At 35.3% G+C, this 23,372-nt stretch overlaps 6 protein-coding genes across 9 annotated transcripts; 2 read left to right on the top strand and 4 right to left on the bottom strand.

Annotated features, from left to right (window-relative positions):
- Positions 1 to 274: 274 nt before the first annotated feature.
- Positions 275 to 4,713, top strand: LOC107408107 (putative disease resistance protein RGA3). Its single transcript, XM_048462753.2, has 2 exons — positions 275 to 3,923; positions 4,331 to 4,713. Exon 1 carries the CDS (start codon positions 441 to 443, stop codon positions 3,915 to 3,917), a length of 3,477 nt encoding a protein of 1,158 aa, XP_048318710.2. The 5' UTR covers positions 275 to 440; the 3' UTR covers positions 3,918 to 3,923; positions 4,331 to 4,713.
- On the bottom strand, positions 4,376 to 6,191 carry LOC107408166 (protein PHLOEM PROTEIN 2-LIKE A1). Its single transcript, XM_016015538.1, has 4 exons — positions 6,123 to 6,191; positions 5,703 to 5,821; positions 5,247 to 5,589; positions 4,376 to 4,396 (listed from the first exon to the last, which is right to left on the bottom strand). The coding sequence occupies exons 1-4, from the start codon at positions 6,189 to 6,191 to the stop codon at positions 4,376 to 4,378; spliced, it is 552 nt and encodes a 183-aa protein (XP_015871024.1).
- Positions 6,192 to 9,317: 3,126 nt separating this feature from the next.
- Positions 9,318 to 11,195, top strand: LOC107408186 (putative disease resistance RPP13-like protein 1). Its single transcript, XM_025075295.2, has one exon. The coding sequence runs from the start codon at positions 9,318 to 9,320 to the stop codon at positions 11,193 to 11,195; it is 1,878 nt and encodes a 625-aa protein (XP_024931063.2).
- A 1,045-nt stretch (positions 11,196 to 12,240) lies between these two features.
- LOC107408394 (O-fucosyltransferase 13) lies at positions 12,241 to 15,793 on the bottom strand. 4 transcript variants are annotated; one of them, XM_016015789.4, is made up of 7 exons: positions 15,546 to 15,793; positions 15,313 to 15,468; positions 14,947 to 15,026; positions 14,471 to 14,541; positions 14,276 to 14,364; positions 13,412 to 13,633; positions 12,241 to 13,120 (listed from the first exon to the last, which is right to left on the bottom strand). In XM_016015789.4, the coding sequence occupies exons 2-7, from the start codon at positions 15,441 to 15,443 to the stop codon at positions 12,388 to 12,390; spliced, it is 1,326 nt and encodes a 441-aa protein (XP_015871275.2). In that variant the 5' UTR covers positions 15,444 to 15,468; positions 15,546 to 15,793; the 3' UTR covers positions 12,241 to 12,387. The 4 variants fall into 4 exon arrangements, with proteins under 4 accessions (XP_015871275.2, XP_024931072.1, XP_015871306.1 ...); XM_025075304.3 differs by lacking the exon at positions 15,546 to 15,793 and having other exon boundaries at positions 14,471 to 14,580; positions 15,313 to 15,372; XM_016015820.4 differs by lacking the exon at positions 15,546 to 15,793 and having other exon boundaries at positions 14,471 to 14,575; positions 15,313 to 15,358.
- A 378-nt stretch (positions 15,794 to 16,171) lies between these two features.
- On the bottom strand, positions 16,172 to 19,002 carry LOC107408384 (pentatricopeptide repeat-containing protein At1g52640, mitochondrial). Its single transcript, XM_016015771.4, has 2 exons — positions 17,013 to 19,002; positions 16,172 to 16,587 (listed from the first exon to the last, which is right to left on the bottom strand). Exon 1 carries the CDS (start codon positions 18,671 to 18,673, stop codon positions 17,105 to 17,107), a length of 1,569 nt encoding a protein of 522 aa, XP_015871257.2. The 5' UTR covers positions 18,674 to 19,002; the 3' UTR covers positions 16,172 to 16,587; positions 17,013 to 17,104.
- Positions 19,003 to 19,154: 152 nt separating this feature from the next.
- On the bottom strand, positions 19,155 to 21,644 carry LOC107408434 (uncharacterized protein At2g34160). The gene is made up of 5 exons (XM_016015831.4): positions 21,393 to 21,644; positions 21,096 to 21,144; positions 20,101 to 20,163; positions 19,955 to 20,019; positions 19,155 to 19,452 (listed from the first exon to the last, which is right to left on the bottom strand). The coding sequence occupies exons 1-5, from the start codon at positions 21,507 to 21,509 to the stop codon at positions 19,354 to 19,356; spliced, it is 393 nt and encodes a 130-aa protein (XP_015871317.1). The 5' UTR covers positions 21,510 to 21,644; the 3' UTR covers positions 19,155 to 19,353.
- Positions 21,645 to 23,372: the final 1,728 nt, after the last annotated feature.

The following is a 23,372-nucleotide window of genomic DNA, read 5'->3' as shown; positions in this document are numbered from 1 at the left end:
TTAATTTCAATTAAATTTGAAGGACTTTCATTTGTGGTCTGCCGGTTTGGGTTGAAAAATAGAGAAGAACAACTTCGTAACAACGACCAAAACAATATTGAAAGAGTTATGGGTAGTTGAATTCTGGTTGTGCATTAAAAGCAGCTCAAATCCATCTAGAAGGAATGTGACACAGAACTTTTTTTGTGGTGTGGAATACAAGGTAGACTTTTCCATGTGGAATTGAACAGAATTATGAGCTTGATGAAATAGACCGTCAGCAAATTATATTTCCTCTTATCTTCTCCTGTTTATACAAAGAAGACTTTACATATCAAGTTTCTTATATATGCAAGTAGTTTAAGAAATTCTTTCTCCTTCTCCATCATATATATATTGAGATTTTGGATCTTCAATTCACTGGTGCTTCTTTCCTTGGTGTCTTGACCTGAAACAACAACATGATTGAGACCCTAGTGAGCGCTGTTGTGGATGTTGCTGTGGAAAAAGCTGCTTCTTTTCTGACGGAGGAGTTTCTTGCATTTACTCATGTCAAGGAAGAAGTTGAAAAGCTGGAAAACTTGTTAAAAGAAATTAATCCGAGGCTTAAGTATGTGGAACAAAATTTGTTAACTTCTTCTTCTTCCGAGGGTGAAATTACTAGCATGTGGCTCGAAAAGCTTAGAATAGCAGCTTATGATGCACAGGACTTGATGGATTGTTGGGCAACAGAGCTTCATCTGCGGAAGATAAAGACACAGGTACAAAGACTTCATTCCCCTTTCGGTTCTACTAGCTATTTCTTTCAGTATGGTATATCAGATGAACTAAGAGAGATAGTACCCAGGCTAGAGAGAATTTTAAAGGGGATTAGACAAGACCATCAATTGGCCCATGCCATAACTGATAATAAATCTAGAAGAAATTCTTCACCAGAAGCTGGCTCACTTTCAAACAACTTAGTTGTTGGTAGGGAAAATGATATAGAGAATGTAATAAAGCTGCTGATACCAGATGGAGGAGCCAGTGATGGTAGTGATATTTCTGTCATTCCCATTCTCGGGATGGGAGGAGTTGGTAAAAAAACACTAGCTCAAATTGTAATGAAAGATGAGAGAGTGACTAAGTTTTTCAAAACCATAATATGGGTTTCTGTGACAGAATCTTTTGACATAACCAGGATTCTCCGACAGATTACAGCATCTCATAACAAGACTGATCATGGTGTCGACTTTCTCACTAGGGACCAACTAGAAAAAAAAGTTGTTGAAATCCTGGTTAAGAAGCGGTTTTTACTTGTTCTAGATGATATGTGGAATGATAATTATCTGGAATGGGAAAAACTAGAAAATGTCTTTTGCCGGGGACCAAAAGGAAGTCGTGTAATGGTGACAAGTAGAATCTCAAGGGTTGCAAATATAATGGGTGCAAAAGACATCTATTCTCTGCAATGTTTTGATGACAATGAGTCATGGTTATTGTTTGAAAAAATTGCATTCAGAGAAGATGGTCCCGAGGACGGTGCACGAAAGGAATTGGAAGTCTATGGAAAAGAAATTGTAAGAAAGTGCAAAGGTTTACCATTGGCCGTGAAACAGATGGGAGGCCTGCAGAGGGGGGTAACTGATGTACAAGAATGGAAACGCATCATGAACAGTGAAATATGGGAACTAGAAGATGATTCGGTTTTGCCAGTTCTTAGATTGAGTTATAATCATCTTTCTTCAAATCTAAAGCAGTGCTTTGCATATTGTTCTCTGTTTCCAAAATCTTATGCATTTGATAAGTATGAATTGATCAAGTTATGGATGGCAGAAGAATTTATTCTTGCTAAGAAGAATGAGAAGACAGAGGATATAGGAAGCGGCTACTTCAATAATTTGGTGATGAGGTTCTTCTTTGAAATTTCAAGCGATGACAGCACAAAATATAGGATGCATGACCTTATCCATAACTTAGCACAATCAATTGCACATCCTTTTTGTTTCCAAGTGAAGGACGAAAAACCAATGTTCACCGAAGAAAACTCTCGTCATGTGTCATTGCTATGTAAAGAGGTTGAGGAGCCTGTTTTAAAGATAATCAACAAATCAAAGAAGCTGCGGACACTTTTATTTCCAGCTGGACACTTGAAAGCCTTCGGCCACGCCCAACAGAAAGTATTTGATGAGCTTTCATACATACGAGTGTTGGACCTAAGTTCAAGCACACTTCTGGAACTGCCAAAATCAATTCAAATGTTGAAGCTTTTGCGTTATCTTAACCTATCCAAAACTGAAATAAAAAAGCTTCCCAATTCAATATGCAGACTCTACAATCTGGAGACACTGAAACTCTTGGGTTGTCCTTGGCTTTTCGAGTTGCCTAGAGATCTCTCAGACCTTACTAACTTGAGATATCTAGAGCTAGATGAAATGTTCTGGTCCAAGGCATCTATTCTGCCACCGAACATAGGTCGTCTAACCAGTCTGCATAATTTGCATGCCTTTCATGTTGGCCATGACATGGGATACAGACTTGAAGAGCTGAAGAATATGGTTCATCTTACAGGAACTTTGCATATCTCAAAACTTGAAAACGCAGTGAATGCAGGGCATGCAAACTTGAAAGACAAAGAGTGGATTCAGAAAGTGGTATATGAATGGAGCAATCAAAATGTTAACACGCAAGATAAAGCCAGAGAAGAGGAGGTACTTGAAGAACTGCAGCCACACTCAAATGTCAAAGAGATCCACATTTTTCAGTACAGGGGTATTGAATTACCAACTTGGATGAGAAATGGACAACTTCAAAATTTGGTTACTATTTCCTTGAACCATTGCACACGAATCAAAATCCTCAGCCCTGGCAAGCTACCCCTCCTTGAAGAAGTCCGCCTCAAAAATATGCAGGAGTTGGAAGAATGGCAGGAGGAGCGCTACCTATCCTTGAAGAGGCTAAAGATCAGTCACTGCCCCAAACTGACAAAGTTGCCTTGTTTCTTTCCTAAACTAGACGATCTGAAGATCAAAAAGTGTGACTTACTGGAAACTATTCCCTTGGCCCAACTGACTAATATAACACTTGTTGACAATCCTCTTCTAAAGCACTGGAATGAAGAAGATCTACCAGTCAGAATAGTAAACGAACGAGGGCAAGAAGAAACTAAAGAAGTGACTTCTTCAATCTTTCTCAGAGAAGTCAACATTAGTAATTGCCCCAAGCTGCTCAAACTGCCAGAGAATCTGTGTCTGGATAAACTGGAGATAAGAAGGTGCAGATCATTAACCGCCCTCTGGGAAAAGAAAAATGTAAAATATCTTCAGCACTTAGCAATGGATACTTATATCGATGACAAATTACTAAGTCTGATACACGAAAACGGCACTTTGTACTCTCTGGTGATTTCAAACATCTCCAATGTAAAGTCTCTTCCCAAATGGCCAAGCATCCTGAGTCTCAAAGCTCTCTATATCCATGGCTGGGAACATCTTGAGTCTTTGGCCACCCAAGAAATTACCATGCCCCAAGCCTTTGCAAATCTTGAACTACTCTCCATCTGGAACTGTCCAGAGCTTTTGGAACTGCCACAAGAAGGTCTCCCCACCTCTCTTCAATATCTTGCTGTTGGATCATGTGCAAGTCTACGATCATTTGGCCCATCCAATGTGCTCAGGAATCTAACCTCCCTCAAAGACCTCTACATTGAAAACTGTCCTGCACTCCAGTCCTTGCCAAGTGATGGGCTTCCAGAGTCCCTCCAACATATATCTATCCATGGATGCAACTCACTCCTACAACAATGCCAAAACGACAATGGAGACTTGCCAAAGATCAAGCCTGTCCCCGATGTGGAAATGGATGACGCTGCAACATCTACTGAGAATCCATTCTTACCATCCCTGGCATCTTCTTGCTGCCGGTTCTTTTGTTTCTGTTTCCCTTGTATATTCTCCTGATCTGAGGTAGGTACTTTAGTAGTTACTATCCTCTTCCTGACATGTACTACTACTTACAGTCTTACTAGTAATGTCCATAAATATTAAAAAACTGAAAAAGATAGGCAATAGGCGAACTAACGTAAATTGTTTCAGTTGTCCATAATATCATATAATATATTTTTACTTTAGCTCTTGGGGAAACACTCTCCTGTATTTTCTGACTGGATTTTTCGAAATAAATAATGTTTGTTAAAAACTTAAAAGAATGCTACCTTCTGGCCTCCCAACTCATGCAGTTGCTACTTCTTTTTTCGTTTTTTTCTTTTTTTCCCCTAACTTCCAAAGTTACTAAATTCAAGAAAATTTTGAATTTCCATCTCAACAAAATTGCATTAAACTCTCAGTTGTTTAAACTGTTAATTGCTTCTCAGAGAACCGAATCCTTTCATCGCGGTATCTCGTGGTCTGGTGGAAGATTAAGCAGCAGCCATTTTATACTGAAAAGACAGATCAAGAACACTACAAGCTGGATTACCACTTCTTTCCCTTCTCGGACTATTGTTTAAAGATGTACCCGGTAACTTGAGTTCTGTCATGCTCGATTACTTTTCTTTCTATTGAGTGAATTACTAGTCAACTTAGTAATATTTATTTATAGACTCCTTTGTGTTTTTTTTAATTATTTCTGTTGTACTGTATTGCATTATATGGAAGTATATTAGGGTTGTACTGGATTTGGTGATGAAAAGTATTGTGCTGTTTGATTTTATTATTATTTTTATTTATAAATATACATTACAATATTATAGTGTTACCATTGTTAGTGATAATAATAACACAGATATAAGGTTACATTTGATTTTTTGTATTTCAAAACTTCTTTTTTTCTTTTCTTTTTTCTTTTTTTTAATGGTGTCCTACAATGATAGACTTTAAATAACACCATAATAATACCATAATAATGACAAATGCACTAAATAAATTAATATATATATATATATATATATTGTCACTTGTTTTAATGCAGTCCAACTCTGCATAAGTTATATTATACATAGTGTAAAACTTCAACACTCAACACGTTCATCCAGAACAGTTCAAATACACATGTGGTTTATCATCACAAATCCGGGCCATTAGAAGAAAGATTAGAGAGAACAATTCAGGATGGCATAGCCAAAATATATACATTAGAAACACAAACAAGACATAATTTATCATATATAAAAAAGTCACTCTGCAGGCTGAGGGATAAGAGATTAAACTTTGTTTAATTTGGTACATATTGTAGTAAACATGTTCTTGTTTATGGAATAACCACTCAAATTTTTGACAAAATGATAATGCCTTTGACGATAAGCCCTTTTTCCAATGTCCACCATGTTCATAAGGATTGAACAGCACATCATCTGTTCCTCCTTTCTTTGTTTGAAAACTGCCACCATTAAGCTCTATCCAATCTCCTCTAGGCTTCTCTAGTAGACTAACTGCTCTCTTCTGAACTTTTTCTTTTGATTGATTTTTGATTTCCGGTGCAACTGGAAGTTTCCATCCAGATGCCCCATTTTTTATTTTAATAATGTATGCAATTTCATAATCAACCTCAGGAGAGAGCTCTGACATCTTAAACTGTCCTCTCACATTTAGCCAGCACAGAGCTGCCAGTTTAATAACCTCAATGTTTTCCTTACTGCATATTTGATAACAACTTTGCTATGCTTATGCTTCAGAGATATTTCTTAAAATAGAGCAAGTACTAAGAGACTATGACAATATTTTGCTTCTGAAATTTCCATTCCTTACCTCATTTCTTTATAACGGTTCCAAAGCCAGTATGGAGGAGAACCACCCCAAGTAATATCCAACCATCTTGGGTATAACATCATGCATTTATATCCAGTTTTCTTATCCACCCAAATTTTCTGCATAATGATTGGAAATTAGCAAATTAAACCTTATCTCCTTAGTGTATCAGATCACCACTCAAGTTCACTTTGTAAATTATTTTCAGAAAAAGAAAACAAGAAAGAAAACAGTATGTAGCAAGAGAATTTGCGTTTTGAATCTTCATTCACTAGGTTGATAAGCAATGAAAATGTGCAAAGCTTGATAAATTATTCATCCTTCAATTAGTTCTTAGAGCCAAGAACTCGTAATTAATCTCATCATTTTATAGATATCCTTGACAGAAAGAAAGAAAGAAGAAATGGAATTAATAATTACGATGTTATATGGAAAGAGGCCAAGCACATAAACAACTGATCTTTCTCTTGAATTCATGGAATTCTTCATGCCTTGAACCTGCCATGGTCAAACTGATCAACATGGGATAAGAGGAAACACCGTCTTCATCTTCTTTTAATATTATCTAATCCTACCACCATAAAATCAGCATTTCCAATCCACAAGTCAACGATGTTGTTGGACTAGGATAGTTTCTGTGTAGCATGAAAAGTTGCATTTTTTTTACTTGCATATAATGCTTTTTTTTTTTTTTTTTTGCTTTTTTGGCTTTCTTGTATATCTCAAAATCATATGTCAAATGGTTGCTGTGTTTCTTTCTAATTATACTTCGTCAACTTTCGACAAAATACAATGACTGAAAATTATGATACATGGAATGTGCACTACTTACAAAGTTCAGAGAAGGACCGCATAAATTATGATACTTACTGCCTTAACGCAGTATATTTACTGATTGAAAATTTGGGTTTGCTTATTTCTTTATTCCTGTCTTTAAGGAATTTTCATTTTTTTGATTTGGATCTGAAAAATAGAGCAGAAACTAGAAAGAACTCCATAACAGAACAGAGAAAATTTTCTCAATAGGAAGTGATGATAGTGGTCTAGTTTTATCCCCCAAAACAATATTGAAAGTAATCTCTTGAAATTTGAACAATTCTCCAGCCTTTTGCAGGAGCTATTTCTGGTGGTGGCTTGTTAAATTAGCTCAAACTGTCTTCTTCTAAAAGGAATGTAAAAGAGTTTTATATTGCAAAGAAGTACTAATCAATTAATCTCAATTATGAACTTGGTCAGGTAATATTTAATTAACTATTTCCGGTCCAGATAGATTTAATTAATTATTTAATTTTTTCTGCTAAATTATCACAATCGTCAATACAAACTGATTTTATATTTGATTAGAGATCAGAATGAGAGACAAAAAGAAATTACTCCACAAAAGAATATTTATTATCATTATTTAAAAAGTAAAATAATAATGAAAACACTTTGTAAAGCTTAAAAAGACCTTTCTTGCAGTATGAAAAAAAGTTCATTCAAATTTTCTTTCAGACATTATGGTCATAAGAAAAACAAACCTACAGCTCAGCATATGGCCGGAAAAGACAAGGAATTATTAGGAAGCTAGTATGAATTCAATATTTATTGTAATGAAAATTAAAAACGCAAAAGAAAAAGAAAACATTTGAAGGGAACATTATTAATTCCTTGCAAATTAGCAGCTTTGAAATATGAGGTGGTTTTTAGGTGAAGTGAAATATGAGGTAGTTGATAGGATAGTAAGGAGAGAACGGTCTTTTTGGGGGGCTGCTTAAGAATTTACCAAATTCTTACCTCAGATGATAGATCATAGAGAGAAAAACTAGAGGGATAATATGAAACTTACGACTTTTCATTGTTAGACTATTTTACTCTATTTTACTAGTTATAGTCCTTCATCTTAAAAGAGATTCAATTATACAGGGCAGAACTTGATCACATGAAAACTTTACATGCCGAAGTTTCTGTAACTTGTATCTGTATGTGAAAAGTATTTAGGAGACTCCTTCTGATCCTTCTTAACCATTTTTGAGATTGTGGATCTTCATCAACTTGTGATTCTTTCCGCTCCCTCTTGCAATATTTCCATAAGATCAGCGCAGCTCAAGTACTCTTGTACTGAAAGCCAGATAGAATTTTTACCTTTACAAAATTTCATTCTCTTCCATTCTGTGTTTTGGCTCATCTTCGCTGGGAAAAAAAAAAATGGTTGATCTAGTAGTGACAACAATGGGAAGTGCTGTTTTGGAGGTTACCCTTCAGAAAGCTTCTTCTTTTGTCAAGGAGGAGTTTCTTGCATTTTATCATGTCAAGGAAGATATTGGAAAGCTGGAAAACATGTTTGAAGAACTTCGTACAAGCCTTGAAGATATGGAAAAGAATCTGTCCACTTCTTCTAATCATAATGCGCTCAATATGTGGGTCGGGAAGCTGACAATAGCAGCTTATGATGCACAAGACTTGATGGACTATTGGGCAACAGAAGTTCATTTGTGGAAGATGAAGAATCAAGTAAGAAAACTTTTTTCTCCATTTACTCCTACTAGCTATATCTGTCAGTATGGCATATCACGTGAACTAAGAGAAATTGTAGCCAGACTAGATAAAATTTTAGAGGAGGTGGGAAAAGACGTTCAAGGGCACCGTGGCATATCAAGGCGTGATGAGCCTTTAAGTTCTCGACAATCTGGATCCCTTGGAACCAATTTAGTTGTCGGTAGGGAAAATTGTAGGATTTTTAGGATAAAAAACACAGCAAAAACGAAAGAGGAAGAAGCTTAAACTGGTGTGGTGAACACACTCGTTCATTTTTTGGACAGAACATATAAACACAAGTTTTCAGAAACAGTAAACCATCTAATTTGCACGTACTACTGCAGTAATCATATTGTCAAAAGACAAGTCATACTTTGGCTACCTAATACAACAGTATTTTTATCAAAAACTGAAAATACAGTAACTAATTATCACAAAGCAACTTATGACAGCAACAAAAGTGACATTACACTAACAAAAATGATAAAGAGAATATAATAAAATTTTTGATACCAGATGAAGAAGGCAGTGATGCTAGTAATTTTTCTGTCATTCCCATTTTTGGGATGGGAGGAGTTGGTAAAACAACTCTTGCTCAACTTGTAATGAAAGATTAGAGAGTGAAAAATTATTTCAAAACCAGAATATGGGTTTCTGTGACTGAAACTTTTGACATAACAAGGATTTTCAGAGAGATTATGGTATCTCATAACGAGACTGCTCAAGGTGTCGACTTTCTCTCTATGGAACAACTAGAAAAAAAATTGTTGAAATCCTGGAGAAGGAGCGGTTTTTAGTTGTTCTAGATGATATATGGAAAGCTAGTTTTCCGGAATGGGAAAAACTAGAAAATGTCTTTAGCCTTGGACCAAAAGGAAGCCCTGTGATGGTTACAGGTAGAGACTCAACGGTTGCAGGTATAAGGTGTGCTAAAGACACCTATCGTCTACGATGTTCTGATGACAAAGAATCATGGTCGTTGTTTGAAGAAATTGCATTCGAGAAGATGATTCCACGGATGGCGCACGAAATGAATTGGAGGAATATGGAAAAGAAATTGTAAGAAAGTGCAAAGGTTTACCATTGGCAGTGAGACAGATGGGAGGCCTGCTGAAGGGGGAAACTGATGTACACAAATGGAAACGCATCATGAAGAGTGAAATATGGGAAGCAAAAGATGATTCGGTTTTGCCAGTTCTTAGATTGAGCTATAATCATCTGTCTTCAAATCTAAAGCAGTGCTTTGCATATTGTTCTATGTTTCCAAAATCTGATGCATTTGATAAGAATCAATTGACCAAGTTATGGATGGCACAAGAATTCATTCTTACCAAGAAGAATGAGAAGACAGAGGATATTGGAAGTGACTACTTCAATAATTTGGAGAAGAGGTTCTTCTTTGAAATTTCAAGCGATGATAGCACAAAATATAGGATGCATGACCTTATCCATGACTTAGCACAATCAATGGCACATCCTTTTTTTTCCCAAGTGAAGGACGAAAGACCAATGTCCACCAAAAAAGAGTCACTTAGCCTTAAAGAAAACTCTCGTCATGTATCATTGCTATGTAAAGAGGTTGAGCAGCCTATTTTAGAGATAGTCGACACATCAAAGAAGCTGCGGACACTTGTATTTCCAGCTGGACACTTGAAAGCCTTCGGCCATGCCCTACAGAAAGTGTTTGATGAGCTTTCATACATACGAGTGTTGGACCTGAGTTCAAGCACGCTAAAGAAACTGCCAAAATCAATTGAAAAGTTGAAGCTTTTGCGTTATCTCAACCTATGCAAAACTGAAATAAAAAAGCTTCCCAATTCAATATGCAGACCCTACAATCTGGAGACACTGAAACTCTTGGGTTGTCCTTGGCTTTTCAAGTTGCCCAGAGATCTCGCAGACCTTACCAACCTGAGATATCTAGAGCTGGATGAAATGTTCTGGTCCGTGGTCTGTATTCTGCCACCAAACATAGGACGTTTAACTAGCCTGCATAATTTGCATGCCTTCCATGTTGGCTGCGAAACTGGATACAGGCTTGAAGAGTTGAAGAATATGGTTTATCTTACAGGAACCTTGCATATCTCAAAACTTGAAAATGCAGCGACTGTTGGGGATGCAAACTTGAAAGACAAGGAATGGCTTCAGAAAGTGGTATACGAATGGAGCAATCAAAATATTAACACACAAGACAAAGCCAGAGAAGAAGAGGTACTTGAAGAACTGCAGCCCCACTCAAATGTCAGAGAGGTCCACATTTTTCACTACAGAGGCATTGAATTACCAACTTGGATGAAAAATGGACAACTGCAAAACTTGGTTGCTATCTCCTTGAAGCATTGCGCAAGAACCAAAATCCTCAACCTTGGCCAGCTTCCCAAACTCAAAGAAGTTCGCCTAAAAAATATGCAGGTGTTGGAAGAATGGCAAGAGGAGCAGCAAGAGGAGCACTACCCATCCTTGAAGAAGCTGAAGATCAGTCACTGCCCCAAACTGACAAAGTTGCCTTGTTTCTTTCCTAAGCTAGATCATTTGAAGATCAAAAAGTGTGACTTACTGGAAACTATTCCCTTGGCCCCTCTGACTAATATAACACTTGTTGACAATCCTCTTCTAAAGCACTTGAATGAAGATCTACCAGTCGGAATAGTATACAAACAACGGCCAGAAGAAACTAGAGAGGTCAAAATTAGTAATTGCCCCGAGCTGCTCAAACTGCCAGATTTTCTCTATCTGGATAAACTGGAGATAATCGGGTGCAGATCACTAACTGCCTCCTGGGAAAAGGAAAATGTAGAAGATCTTCAGCACTTGGCAATGGATACTTATATCGATGACAAATTACTAAGTCTGATACATGGAAACAACACTTTGCACTCTGGTGATTTCAAACATCTCCAATGTAAAGTCTCCTCCCAAATGGCCAAGCATCCCAAGTCTCAAAGCTCTCTATATCCATGGCTGGGAACATCTTGAGTCTTTGGCCAACCAAAAAAATAAAATGCCGAAGCCTTTGCAAATCTTGAACTACTCTTCATCCGGAACTGTCCACAGCTTTTGCAACTGCCACAAGAAGGTCTCCCCACCTCTCTTCAATATCTGAGTATTGGATCATGTGCAAGTCTACCATCATTTGGGCCATCCAGTGTGCTCAGGAATCTAACCTCCCTCAAGGACCTGTACATTGAAGACTGTCCTGCATTCCAGTCCTTTCCAGAAGATGGGCTTCCAAGCTCCCTCATCCATCTGTCTATCCATGGATGCAACTCACTTGTAGAACAATGCCGGAAAGAAGATGGAGATTTGGCGAAGATTTCCCATGTCCCTGAAGTTGAAATGGACCATGTATCGTCCAAAAAACCATCTTGCTTGTCTTGGTACCGTAATTTGACAAAGCGTGCGGGTATATAATTACTTTCCTTTTCCTATAATGCATGTACTAGTGTCTCACTAGTAATGGTCTATATAGACAACAACAAAAAATGGAAAATGTAACTAGTTCTGGAACTCTGAATGGCAAGCTACAATTTTGAAAGAAAATGTGCTAAATACAATCTGGCCTTGCAAGTTGAAGTGACCAGTTTTTTCGGTTTTCCTAGTTTACAAAGTTAAATATATTCAAGGAAATTTCATAAAATCACATCGAACTCTTATATATTCAAGTCTATAATCGTTTTGCAGGGAACTGAAGCTGAACGAAAGCCTCCGATTCTGTGACAAGGTTACCGTGTTATCCTGCTATCTCGTGGTTAAAGGTTAAGACGATTCAAAAGAACAGACAGGAAATACATTCTGGTTTGGAATTACCACCGTTTATTTCTTCTTTTTGTTGATTTGCCAAATTTTGTGTAAAAGAACCCTACCGACTACTGTTTTCTTCTTTTATTTTATTTTATTTTTTTTTTGGGGAGCCATAAGGCCAACTGTCTCTTTTCGTTACATTCGTAGGCATTTTTTTTTTTTTTTCCATAGCTTTTTTGTCTATAAAAAGAGCCTTTCTAACCCTATTTTAGAAGCAATATAATAATAAGGTCGTCACGATAAGATATAACTGAATGTCTAAATCCTACAAAAACACCAAGTCTAGCAAAGGGAGCAAAAAGAGAACGATTCCTTTGAATTGTTTTCTGACATTTAAAGTACAACATGAAGGCTCAGGCAACAAAAATCACAATTTATACTCGCAAAAGCAGTCAGGCAAAGCAGATCCTCTCCCCATGATAAAATCATCCCTATGAGCATTCCATAGGGCTTGCATCAACTCCTTCTCAGTCAAACTCTGGGAAGTGAATTCTGCAAAAGCTTTCCTGCTCAAGAAAAGAGTTTTATACAATCCCTTAAAAGCCCTCATAGCTGCGACCATCTTGTCCATATTTCCAAAATATGTAGCCATGTAGGAATCACTGTTGATGGACACATAATAATCCAAAGCAGCTTTTGTGTTCCCATGCATGCTTTTGAAATCCTCACCACTAAGAAGACTAGACTTGGTAAATACATTTGCATAAATAGATGTCAATCCTTCAATCTCCATCAGACCATCACCTGCTGCCAAATATATATTTGTGTTTGTTGGAATGGAAAGTGCCTGAAGTATGAAGGCTGTCTCATTCGGGGTCAAAGGACATTTCCCCCGCTTTCTCCAAATGTGGGCCAACTCTCCAGTCCATGGCTTCCTATCTCCCCGAGCTTCATCGATGGCTTTGATGGAGGCAGGAGAAAGGTTTGTGTACTCACATTGGCTGTAAGCGACCATGTCAGGTTCAAATCGAAGGTGAAGTGAGAGAAAGGGTTTGGGAATAGCTTCTAGAAGTTCAGAGGCTTTCTTCTCCAAGGATCTAGTGAGACGTAGTGCATTGTAACAAGCTTGGCAAAGGGCAACTTTTGCATACTGGGGATACCTACATCAATTAGAGAAAACATATATCAATGGCCAAATGAGAACAATTAAGTATATTTTTTCCTCTTTTTCGTAAAAATAATAACTATGCATATTTTTCTTAGACATCAAGATCTATCTTAAAAAACTATATAATTATTCTGTCAATCAATTTCCAACTTCTCTCCAGATCCAAAACCAAAATGAGCTTCCTGACATTTGATCTCAAAATGTGGCCACATTAGTCCACCCACAGAAGAGACTAACCTTATTCATAATAACAATAAAATGACAATGAACTACAAGATGATACCTATCCCTTCTTTGACTCATTGCAGGTGTGATTGAAATAAAACGATGTTCCAACAATGATGGAAGTACACTTTCAATGTAATCAAAGTGACCTTTGCGTTTGCTACAATTTACACGGTAGGGTTGTTTTGACGCAATCTCTGGTGGCAACTCTATAGCAACTTCAATAAAGCCATTCAATTGTTGAATGAAGTAATCAACATCAAACACATCTGTAAAACCACTGAGATGAAACAAAAAAAGTTACAAAAAGATAATATGCCCACTAAATTATATTACAAATAAAAACAATATTTCTAGCAAATGCAAATCACTCAACCAATCTATATGAAGTCAGACAAACCTGAAAAATCTTGAAATAACATAATTTCAAAAAAGAAAATGCATGACATCAAGAGCCTCAGAAGATGATATATGATTGCAAGGCTTATCCTTGGTTTCAAAGTGTTGAGTAGAACTTAATAAGAAAATAAACACAAGTTATACACTCTAAAGTGTATCTCTAAAACGAAACCACCTAAAGGCCTAAGGCAAAAAGTTCAATCATTGTCTAGAGCCATTTCCATCAGCTAGATAACCAAATTCCAAATTAACAGGGTGTTTATCAATGCAGTATCACTTAAGGTTCAATCATTTGATTTCATAGTTACACATTTACACATTTTTTAAGCAATATCACTTAAAATACAATATTTCTCTACTACTGAAAAAAGCAATGTCCTAGTCAAACATACTTTGTTAAATTACAGCAATCTCATATGAAACCTACTAAGTTCTTATATTTCTTAACCCTGCATATGTATTTATCTTAGCAACAATTTTAAGGTGCAATCCCATGGTGACCAAAAAAACTATTAGCAATTACCTTGATTCATTCCAATATGCAGCCACTTCAAACTTTGGTAAAACAAGGGTCGCATTTAAAAGGCGAGCAATACCAACACCATCACACAACTGCATTCAATATCACCAATATCCATTCTTAGAAAGCAGTAAACCAAATTCAAACATAAATGAAAGAAATCTGGAAATCCAAGTACGTCCAGGACCAAAAACTCACATCTCTTCTCATCTGATTGAGGCCACCATAGCAATCCACTCTGATGTATCCATTACTCTGTGCTGGAAGAGCTGCAGCATTTCAACAAAAAACCAAAGCAATTGTCTGCACTGAAAGTTAATTAAGATTGACTCAGAATTTCAAAAACACAAAAATGCAACCTGATACCCCTGCGTATATAGTTCTACGTTTACCCCAATTCTTGTTTTTCACAGCATTCAAGTTGGTAAACAAAGCCAAAGGCATTCATAACAGTTCCAAATATAGGCAATATTTCCAGGTAATTTTTAAAATATCTGAATTTTCTTTCGATAGGCATGCTCTGCCTTTTCTAACTTCACTAATCCCCAAATCAAAACACTTTTTCTTCTTCTGTTTTTTTATTTTCTTGGTGAATTCCCCAAGTTCAAGCTTACATGTATACAAATCAAATCACCCAGAAATTATATTTATCAGATTTCCAAATTAAAACTTACGAGGAACATGTCCTTGTAGCCACCAATTGCAAGGCCTCCATTCTACCATCCTGCTCACACTCCATATGTCCAATCTTCCTCTGCATTCACAAATTACAGATCACAACCGAACATCCCCCAAAAAGCATAAAATTCAACCTCAATCAATCTCATGCCCTACAAATTTGGCTCCAAAACTCACATGAAAACTAAAAGGAAACTTTATGGTAAACTTTGAAAACTTGTTCTGTTTTTGGATCTTAGAATATAATGTCAAAAATGAACATAAATTTTAAAAAGAAAAAAAAAATCAAGACCAAAGATATGTTTATAGGGGAACAAAAAGAAGTAAAAGAATTAAAAATACAAAGTTACTTGGTTACGTACAGTTGCGAGGTGGAAAAGAGAGGGATTTGGGAGAAAGGAGAAGTGGGTGCAAAGAGAAGCACTGCGAGTAGGAGAGAGAGAGTGACCACCGTTATGCTAAACATGGGCTTCACTGACATCATGATCACCATCTTCCTTCTTTCTAATCCTCAATTCCTATTTATGAACAAAATTTAAAATATAAATCAAAATAGAAAGATCTGGGTTTTGTGTATGATTCTAGAGAAAACTACCGTTAGGGTTTTGCTAACAAGAATATGTCAGGCCGGTCAAGTAAATCAAAATCTTAGCTCAATTAAACAGAGAGACGAGCAGTCCGTTGCTTAAGAAAATGGCAATGGGAAACAGAACATGTTAACGCGGTCTACTGGATCCGACTCGTTCTTTTTCTGATTATAATATTATTGTTTTGTCGTCCTTTATGGTTGCTCTAGTTTTTTATTTTTAAATCTAGTTTTTTTCTTTTTTCTTTTTTTTTGCAAAAATCTAAATCGATATAATTAAGCTTGCGTTCAACACCTCCTTATATTTCACTAAATACAAACTAAAATATTTCTTAAAAAAAAAAAAACTATTTGAAACAAAAAGAACAAAATATGTTCCCGAAGAACAAAATACCAATAAATCTTTTTAATGGTGATAAATTAAGAAATTTTATTCCATAAAAAGAGAAAATTTTGCTACGTAATTTAAAAGACTAATTAAAAAAGCAAAATGATTTATTAATTAAAGCAGTAATTATTTATTATTTACTATTAGAGACCTAGTAACTATTAAAGTATTCAATTGTCGTTATTTTTTCTTTTTCTTTTGATGGATATTCGATTGTCATTAACAACTGTATTAACTTTGTAAAAAATAAAGAAATAAATAATTTTTTTTAAAAAAAATCTATCGAACAAAATATATGAAAAAGTTTTCTACTTCTCAGTAACATATTCTTCTCCACTAATTGCTCGAAATCAGAACACAGCAAGAGATAGTGTTCTCTTTGAATTGCAATTAACCAATGTCCAATTGATCTTAATCTAAAAGTAAGAAACCTATTCTTTGGTAAAAATTGTGCCTTTCATCTTTTAAAGAAACCCTTGTTTGGCAAAAGGAAAAAAAAAAAAAAAAAAATGTTAAGACACAATGCAGGTCCAAGTCCAGCTGCTCAACCACGAATGTAAGAACATATTTCCTATGCCAATTAGTTTCTTCAATGGTAACCTCCCGATGGACTTTGGCATCCTGTCCTGATTGACCGTTCAGATCAACAACTGCCACAGAACCCTGCAAATGTGGATTTTAAAACAGTTTAAATTTCAATTTTAATTAATTTCTGTCAAAAAAAGTATCCATCAATCAATTTTTAATTACAGCCAGCAAAGGTAACAACCATTAGAACTTAAACATCACAGCCAAGGACAAACATATGTTCCCTTTTCCAAGTGCAAGTGCTATATATAAGAATTGCATGGTTTTGTTGTTGGATAGTTTTTGTATAACCAATGAGGCATTCTCTCGAATTATTGAACTTTTTCTTTTCTTTAGCATAATGCATCATACAACCAAGCTAACTTTAATCATCGCTTTCTCTAAAACTTCATATTAACATACCTAAATAATTGTATCTGCATACGCACAGAAGAGCAAAGTGTATAATTTTATAAGCAGCAAGCAGAAATATGAAGCACAAATGTGTTAGTAAACTATACCTGAAAACATATCCGAGAAGCTCTTCTCGATGTTAATTACTGCCAAAGAGAATGACCTTGCCTGCCCAAGATACTTGCACAACTTTCGGTCTTCAGTCACTTTCAAGATCAGTCTCTTCTCTTCTTGATGGTTTATAAACCCTATTACCTCGCATCATGTTTGCAAACTCTTGTATTGAGCAAGAAGTGCTCCGATCCATTTTACTTGCGATTATCTCAATCTGCTCAAGAAATCCTAAGCCCAAAAGCTGGTTTCTTAACAGCTCAACAGTAGATGAATATGGTGGTATTCCTTCATCAATCATCATCTCAAAATATTTGCATGCCTCCTTTAGTTTACCTTTCTTATGACAGTGGCCATGAATCATGACAGTATATGTCGAAACAGAAGGATAAAATCCCCTTCCCCCCATACCATCCCAAACTTCAGCTACCCTATCAAACCTCCCTACCCTGATCAGCATTTTGAGCAGCATATTATAAGTATGGCGATCAGGCATGCACTGATCATTTTCCATTCTAGCTAATAACCTAAGAGCCATGTTAACCTCACAATGATCACAATGGTACGCCAGGATTGCATTGTAACTCCATGTGTCCGGTGTAACTCCCTTCTCGATCATTTCATCTAAAAGTTGGTAAGCCTCTTCCATCTTGTCAATCTTGCAGAGTTTCTTGATAATGCAGTTGTAAGTGAACACATTGGGCAAAAGATTATATCTCCTCATTCTATTAAGCACCCTAAAAACCGAATGAATATCATTGGCTTGACAATAAGCACGGATGAAAACAGAGTATGTCCAAGCATCCGGGTCAACTGCTTTAGGCACCATTTCTTGGAATATCTTATATGCTTCATCTACATTTCCTCCTTTGCACAACGCCTCCAAATAACTATTATATGCAAGCACATCCAGAGAACATCCTCGTTCAACCATTTCATCAAACACCTTACGAGCCTCATTAGCATCCCCAACATCACCCCAACCCCTTATCAAAATGCTATAAGTTTTCGCATTCGGATCAAAACCACTTTTAACTTTATCGAAAATTTGTTGGGCATCCTTGACATGCTTCCTTTTGCACAAAGCATATAAAAGCTGATCAAGATCATGAATCGTGGGTTTAATTCCGAACTCAACCATTCTATTGAATGCCCGAATAGCGTCACGAGGCAAATTAGCTCTACTATATGCTCTAAAAATAACCCAGAAATTTTCTGGACTAATCTCGCAACACCGAGACTCTCTCATATCTAAAAGAAGATCCCACAAGATAGCAAATTGTTTGCTACTCCCAAGTATATCTACCAAAATGTGATAGCTCTCAACACTGTGTACAAAATTCGGAACCGTTTTAGCCCAAAGAAAGAACCTGTGAGCAGAGAACCCAAGATTTTTGCACCTCTTCAGGACCTGCTCGACCAGGTTGGTGGATATTTGGGTTGAGAAACTGGTAAGTGAGAGTTCCAAGTCGTGGTGGGGGTTTCTGTGGTCGCTGATCACCCGAGAAATATCGTTCACGAGGTCCGGCAATGGTGGGTCCGAGCGTGCTGCATTGAAGGAACAAAACGGATGGAGATTGTGTGACTTGGATGGCATGAGAGCGTAAAAGAGAGAGCGAAGAGCTTTGGGTTTAGAAGACAGATACCTATTCAACATTTTAGACAGCACTGCAGCAAAACGCTTGATCGCGGTTTCTCTTTCAGCCTGTAGAATGTGCTTAATACTAACCGGCACGACATTTGTTTCTCTTTACTAAACACGACCGGAACATTATTATTATTATTATTATTATTATTACTAAATTTAATTTTATTAAAATTTGAAACCTTTAAAACGACCACCGGTTTAGAGCAATACAGTAATTCAATGCAAAAAGACAAAAAGAAAACCTTAGTATTCTCACATTTACTGCTTTTATAGTATTCTAACATTTCTTGCTTTTATCTGTTTTGATTCTAATTTTCCCCACAATTGTGCTATGATGCATGCGTATACGCTTACTGCTTAGAAAAATCTCCATTTAAAACTCCCAAGTGCAAAGGCACCACGGTAAAAGGCAACGCACTTGATAAATTATATTTTTGGAATACTATTTTGACACGATAATGCAATAGATGTTGGACCAAAGTTGTCCGGAGACACCAAAAGTGAAAGCTAAATTAGTAATATAAATGGAAGATACAATTATAACCCTACAGCAAATTTCCTCATTGCAACACAATCTATGCTTGGATAATACATTCCCGCAAAATTTATTTTACCTTACTCATTTTAGAGTATATAATTCAAAACAAAACATAGTGGAAGGGGTGCCCAATGCCAGGAAAAATTTTCTTTCAGCTCTGCTCATCGGCATCTGCTGCAGCTTCCCTCTCCTCCAAAGCAGCAGCCATCAACTCGTCGAAGTTTTCTGTCTTACCAAGTAATATCTCGATCTAGAAAGAAACACAAATCAACAAATGTAAATCTTCATAAAGTGGGCTAAAAAGGGGCCATTTTTCTGCTTGAAAATCAAAGAGAAGCTAAATATTATCGTCGAAAGATAACAGAAGTACTAGCCAAAGGAACTTAAAGCTAGCTTAATATGAAATACCAATGACTGTTAATATGCTAGCCAAAACTAACATTAAACCCAATTTAAAGGTGCACTGTAACACATATAGTTTCATTAGAGATTACTTAATGGTGCACCATAATACATATATTCATTTAACTTATAATATACCACTATTTCAGCAATACTAATGTGGTACGAGAACAGTATAAATCACTTTAGAATAAAATGTCAGCATGATTCTAGTGAAAAATTCAATTGACCAACCAGCACCAATTTTAGACTGGTCTAAACCTTGAACTAGATGACTTTCATAAAATCTATAAACATACTCTACAAAAAGCTTCAAGGCTATCAAAAAACATAACATAGTTAGTAGTTACCTTAGCTTTTTGGACAGGTCTTCCTCTGGAATCATCCTTTATGTCAACAGTTGACGTCATGATCTCTGCATTCAATAATTAGAATGACGACAATTAATAGCTTGAAAATTGTTATGGAGTAGGAGAAAAATATGTCTGAGTCTCACTCTTCTCGATGGCAAGCCCATTGTTTTTCAGAATTTCTGCAATTGTGACAACTGTAGCAATAGCTGCAATAATACAATACTAAAGCTAATTAACTTCCAAAGGCTCAAGGAACAACAGGAAAAAAGGAATAAGACGCAATCATGCACAAATTAAATTTAAAACCCAAAAATACAACATTTTATGCTCTTATCTCCCTCAGACCATTTAAGTTCCAGACAGCAGCATCCTTAAAAGTGTCCCTTACTAAATCCCACCTTACTCTGTTTTGTAATACTTAAAATTCATCATAAACAAGTTGTTCAGTTGTCCTTTCCCAATCTGAATTTTTTTAGCAGTATCTAATCAAATCAAATACTCACATTTTAATAGATCTTTTAAAAGCTTTTCAATTGAAGAAATTTGAGTACAAGTTTCCCTTGTTACATGCATGTCAACACAATTATTTTAGCCGTACCCATGTCATATCAAGTCAAGTTGGTACTTTGAGATAAAAATATCATGGTAGTATGACGTTAACTAAAAGCCTAGAGCAAGGAGGATTATACCTCACATGAAACCTTTAACAGTCAAGCTTAAATAAGTCCAAAATATGAGAATTGCAGGATCAAGGTTTACGGTTTCCTTAACAGTTATATTATAGATGTATCATGCTGTTCTGTGTAAGGTAAAACCAAGCCCAACAACAGCAAACCATAAGTCATGTTAGCTTTTAATCTAGGTAAGTCCTGAATATAACACAACATACACAAATGTCGCCTGCAAAACACCTATACAACGTTTTGGTTTTCAATACACGTGCAGAAAACAAGAATGTAGTAGAAGTCAACATTTACGGGATTTTCCAAAGATCTAGACTTGAAAGGTACAGTTAGCAGACATTTGCAAAGAGTTAAAATAAGTCATGTTAAAATGGATAATATGTGTGTAAGCAGAAAACCGAAAGTTATAGAACTCAAAAATAGATAGAATTGAACAGTTCAAGAAAATGCAATACCCATTCCTAAAGCTGAGAGCTCAACCTCATTGAACTGTTGCATATACCTCTGCAAGAAAATCAAATCCCCAAAAACATCATTAATAAGCAAGAAAATAAAAATTGATGATTGAACCATTATTCCACAAAAAGCAGAAGGAAATTAACGACTTTTCTTCAGCCAATAACAATATATATGTCAGGATAAAGCCCAATTTGGAGCCAATTAATCCAACACAACACAAAACACTAAGCGCAAGCATAGAACATAAAACGAGTGTAAAAAGTAACATAACAGGGGATACGCAGAGGTTTTACCTTGGCCAGATTAACGTAGAAGAAGAGGGGTTTTTTGGTATTGGAGACCTGAATGCGGTTCTTTTTCTGCAAGTCCGAAATGTTGATATTGTTGACTCCCTCTGTTATCTCCTCCATTGCAGTGAAGCGAAGTGAAATGCTCTCAAAAAAAACCCTAACCCTAAATCCCTTCCTCTGACCTTGGCACTCTATCCGTACTTTCTCTCTCTACAATCAATATATCGACGTGGAACGATTGGGTTCCAGAAAGTGTTTAGAAAATCATTTTCTAATCCAAAGTGCACTTGTAGCGCACGTTTGTATTATTTCTCTTGCGTCTCAACTCTGTTTTTTAATTCTTTAAAAAAAAGAAAAAAAAATCTATTTTTTATTTTTAACTCTACCGAATTTATCTATATAAAAAATAAAAATAAAATAAAAACTCTACAAATTTACGAGTAATAAAACAAAACAAAAAGAAAATATTTGTGGTTTTTAGCATGGTAATATCGTAGATTTGTTAACTCGTTTTGAAAATTACAACTTCAGTAACTTTTTCTATTTGTAAGAAGCTCATCAAAGTTCCTTTTAATTCTAATGGGCTCTGACCTAGATCAAAATTATTTTTAATGAGCTCCTAAGAAGTTATCCCCTCTTTTCTTTTCTTTTTCATCAAGCTCGGGTAGAGACCAAGAGGTTTGAGTGATTGATCAGGTAAAATAGTTCAAAAAATAAAGAAGTATTGTTAATTTCTTTATGCTCCTTCCAAGTTCAATGCACCATTTATACAAATAAAAATCATCTTCGTTATATGATTTCTTTTTCATATAAATATATATAAGATGATTTCTTCTTTATATAAACAGATATATAAACTATAAAACAATTACTTGGAAATACATTTCATGCAACATTTATTCTTATCTGACAAAAAATGATCCTATAATTCTGAATCAATTTTATCTAAGATTGCAAATCTCACGTTTATTTATAAAGAGCAGATCTAATTATATTAGTATCTATTAAATCATCAATTTACTTTTCGTTGCTTTCCTTTTCAAAAATAAAAACTTTTTCTTACCTTTTCAATTTTCTGTTTCTTTTGGCCTTAGCAAAAATTTTAATTTTTCTTTTCATTTTCAAAAAACTTTGTCTCTCCACCCTCTTTTAGGTGACAATTACTTTGATTTGTTTCTTATACGAACCAATCATAAATGACATTACATATTAATTGACAAACTGTTCAAAAGGTTGGTTTTTTTTATTGAATTAGTTTGATTTGATTAGAAATTTTAAAAAGATCAAATGATTGGATTTAATTTCCGATTAAAGTTCAATCCAATTCAACCTAAACTAAGCCGAACTACTAATAAATATTTTTAAAAAATAATTATATATTTTTTATATATTTTTATATTATCATCTCATGATATTTATTTTGTACCTTCAATAATAGAATATTTTTCTGTAGTGTTTATTTATTGCATCTTATTATAGTATATATATATATATATATAAAGTTTAAATTATGATACATGTTGAAATATTCATTTTTAAGTATGAAGATATTTATCAAAAAAATTATATATGAAAATATTTTAAATATTCAAGCCTAAAATAATTTTAAAAGCCTATGCTAATAAAATTTTATAGCTTAAACTTAATTTTTAATTTTTATAAAATATAAAACATATCAAGATTCAACTTGACAAACCAATCTAAACCAAACAAAATTAATTTAGTTTGGATTGGATTGATTTTTTCTCAATGAATGGATTTACTTAGGTTGGCATTAGAACCTAAGGAATTAGTTTGGTTCAATTTGGGTTCTTGCCAAAAATTGAATCAATATTGATCTTATCCACTCCTAATCAACCTTTTTCCGAAATTATTATAAATCAGTATAACATAATATATTATTTTTTTGACTTCAAGTACCATCCAATTTTTAATTTTATCTCATTTTTATTTTGCTCTTAAAGCACATTCTAACTTGAGTGT

Source organism: Ziziphus jujuba, chromosome 1 (assembly GCF_031755915.1).
Source record: "Ziziphus jujuba cultivar Dongzao chromosome 1, ASM3175591v1".
In the NCBI taxonomy this organism is placed as follows: Eukaryota; Viridiplantae; Streptophyta; class Magnoliopsida; order Rosales; family Rhamnaceae; genus Ziziphus; species Ziziphus jujuba.
The sequence above is the reverse complement of the archived record's forward strand: the minus strand, read 5'-3'. Positions and strand labels throughout refer to the sequence as shown.

Bases quoted from the DNA above. Each gene is read 5' to 3' on its own strand.
- LOC107408107 (XM_048462753.2), top strand. From the start codon at position 441: ATGATTGAGACCCTAGTGAGCGCTGTTGTGGATGTTGCTGTGGAAAAA.
- LOC107408394 (XM_016015789.4), bottom strand. From the start codon at position 15,443: ATGGTGATCATGATGTCAGTGAAGCCCATGTTTAGCATAACGGTGGTC. The intron at 14,365-14,470 runs GTGAGTTTTTGG...TATTGAATGCAG, and splicing joins TCAATCAGATGAGAAGAGAT to TTGTGTGATGGTGTTGGTAT. The intron at 13,121-13,411 runs GTATCATCTTGT...TAATTGATGTAG, and splicing joins ATGAGTCAAAGAAGGGATAG to GTATCCCCAGTATGCAAAAG.
- LOC107408384 (XM_016015771.4), bottom strand. From the start codon at position 18,673: ATGTTGAATAGGTATCTGTCTTCTAAACCCAAAGCTCTTCGCTCTCTC.
- LOC107408434 (XM_016015831.4), bottom strand. From the start codon at position 21,509: ATGGAGGAGATAACAGAGGGAGTCAACAATATCAACATTTCGGACTTG. The intron at 20,164-21,095 runs GTATTGCATTTT...GTATTATTGCAG, and splicing joins GCTCTCAGCTTTAGGAATGG to CTATTGCTACAGTTGTCACA. The intron at 20,020-20,100 runs GTGAGACTCAGA...TATTGAATGCAG, and splicing joins TGGGCTTGCCATCGAGAAGA to AGATCATGACGTCAACTGTT.
- LOC107408166 (XM_016015538.1), bottom strand. From the start codon at position 6,191: ATGAAGAATTCCATGAATTCAAGAGAAAGATCAGTTGTTTATGTGCTT. The intron at 5,590-5,702 runs GTAAGGAATGGA...TCAAATATGCAG, and splicing joins AACCGTTATAAAGAAATGAG to TAAGGAAAACATTGAGGTTA. The intron at 4,397-5,246 runs GCATTATCATTT...CTGTCTTTTCAG, and splicing joins AAAAGGGCTTATCGTCAAAG to TATAAAATGGCTGCTGCTTA.
- LOC107408186 (XM_025075295.2), top strand. From the start codon at position 9,318: ATGGGAGGCCTGCTGAAGGGGGAAACTGATGTACACAAATGGAAACGC.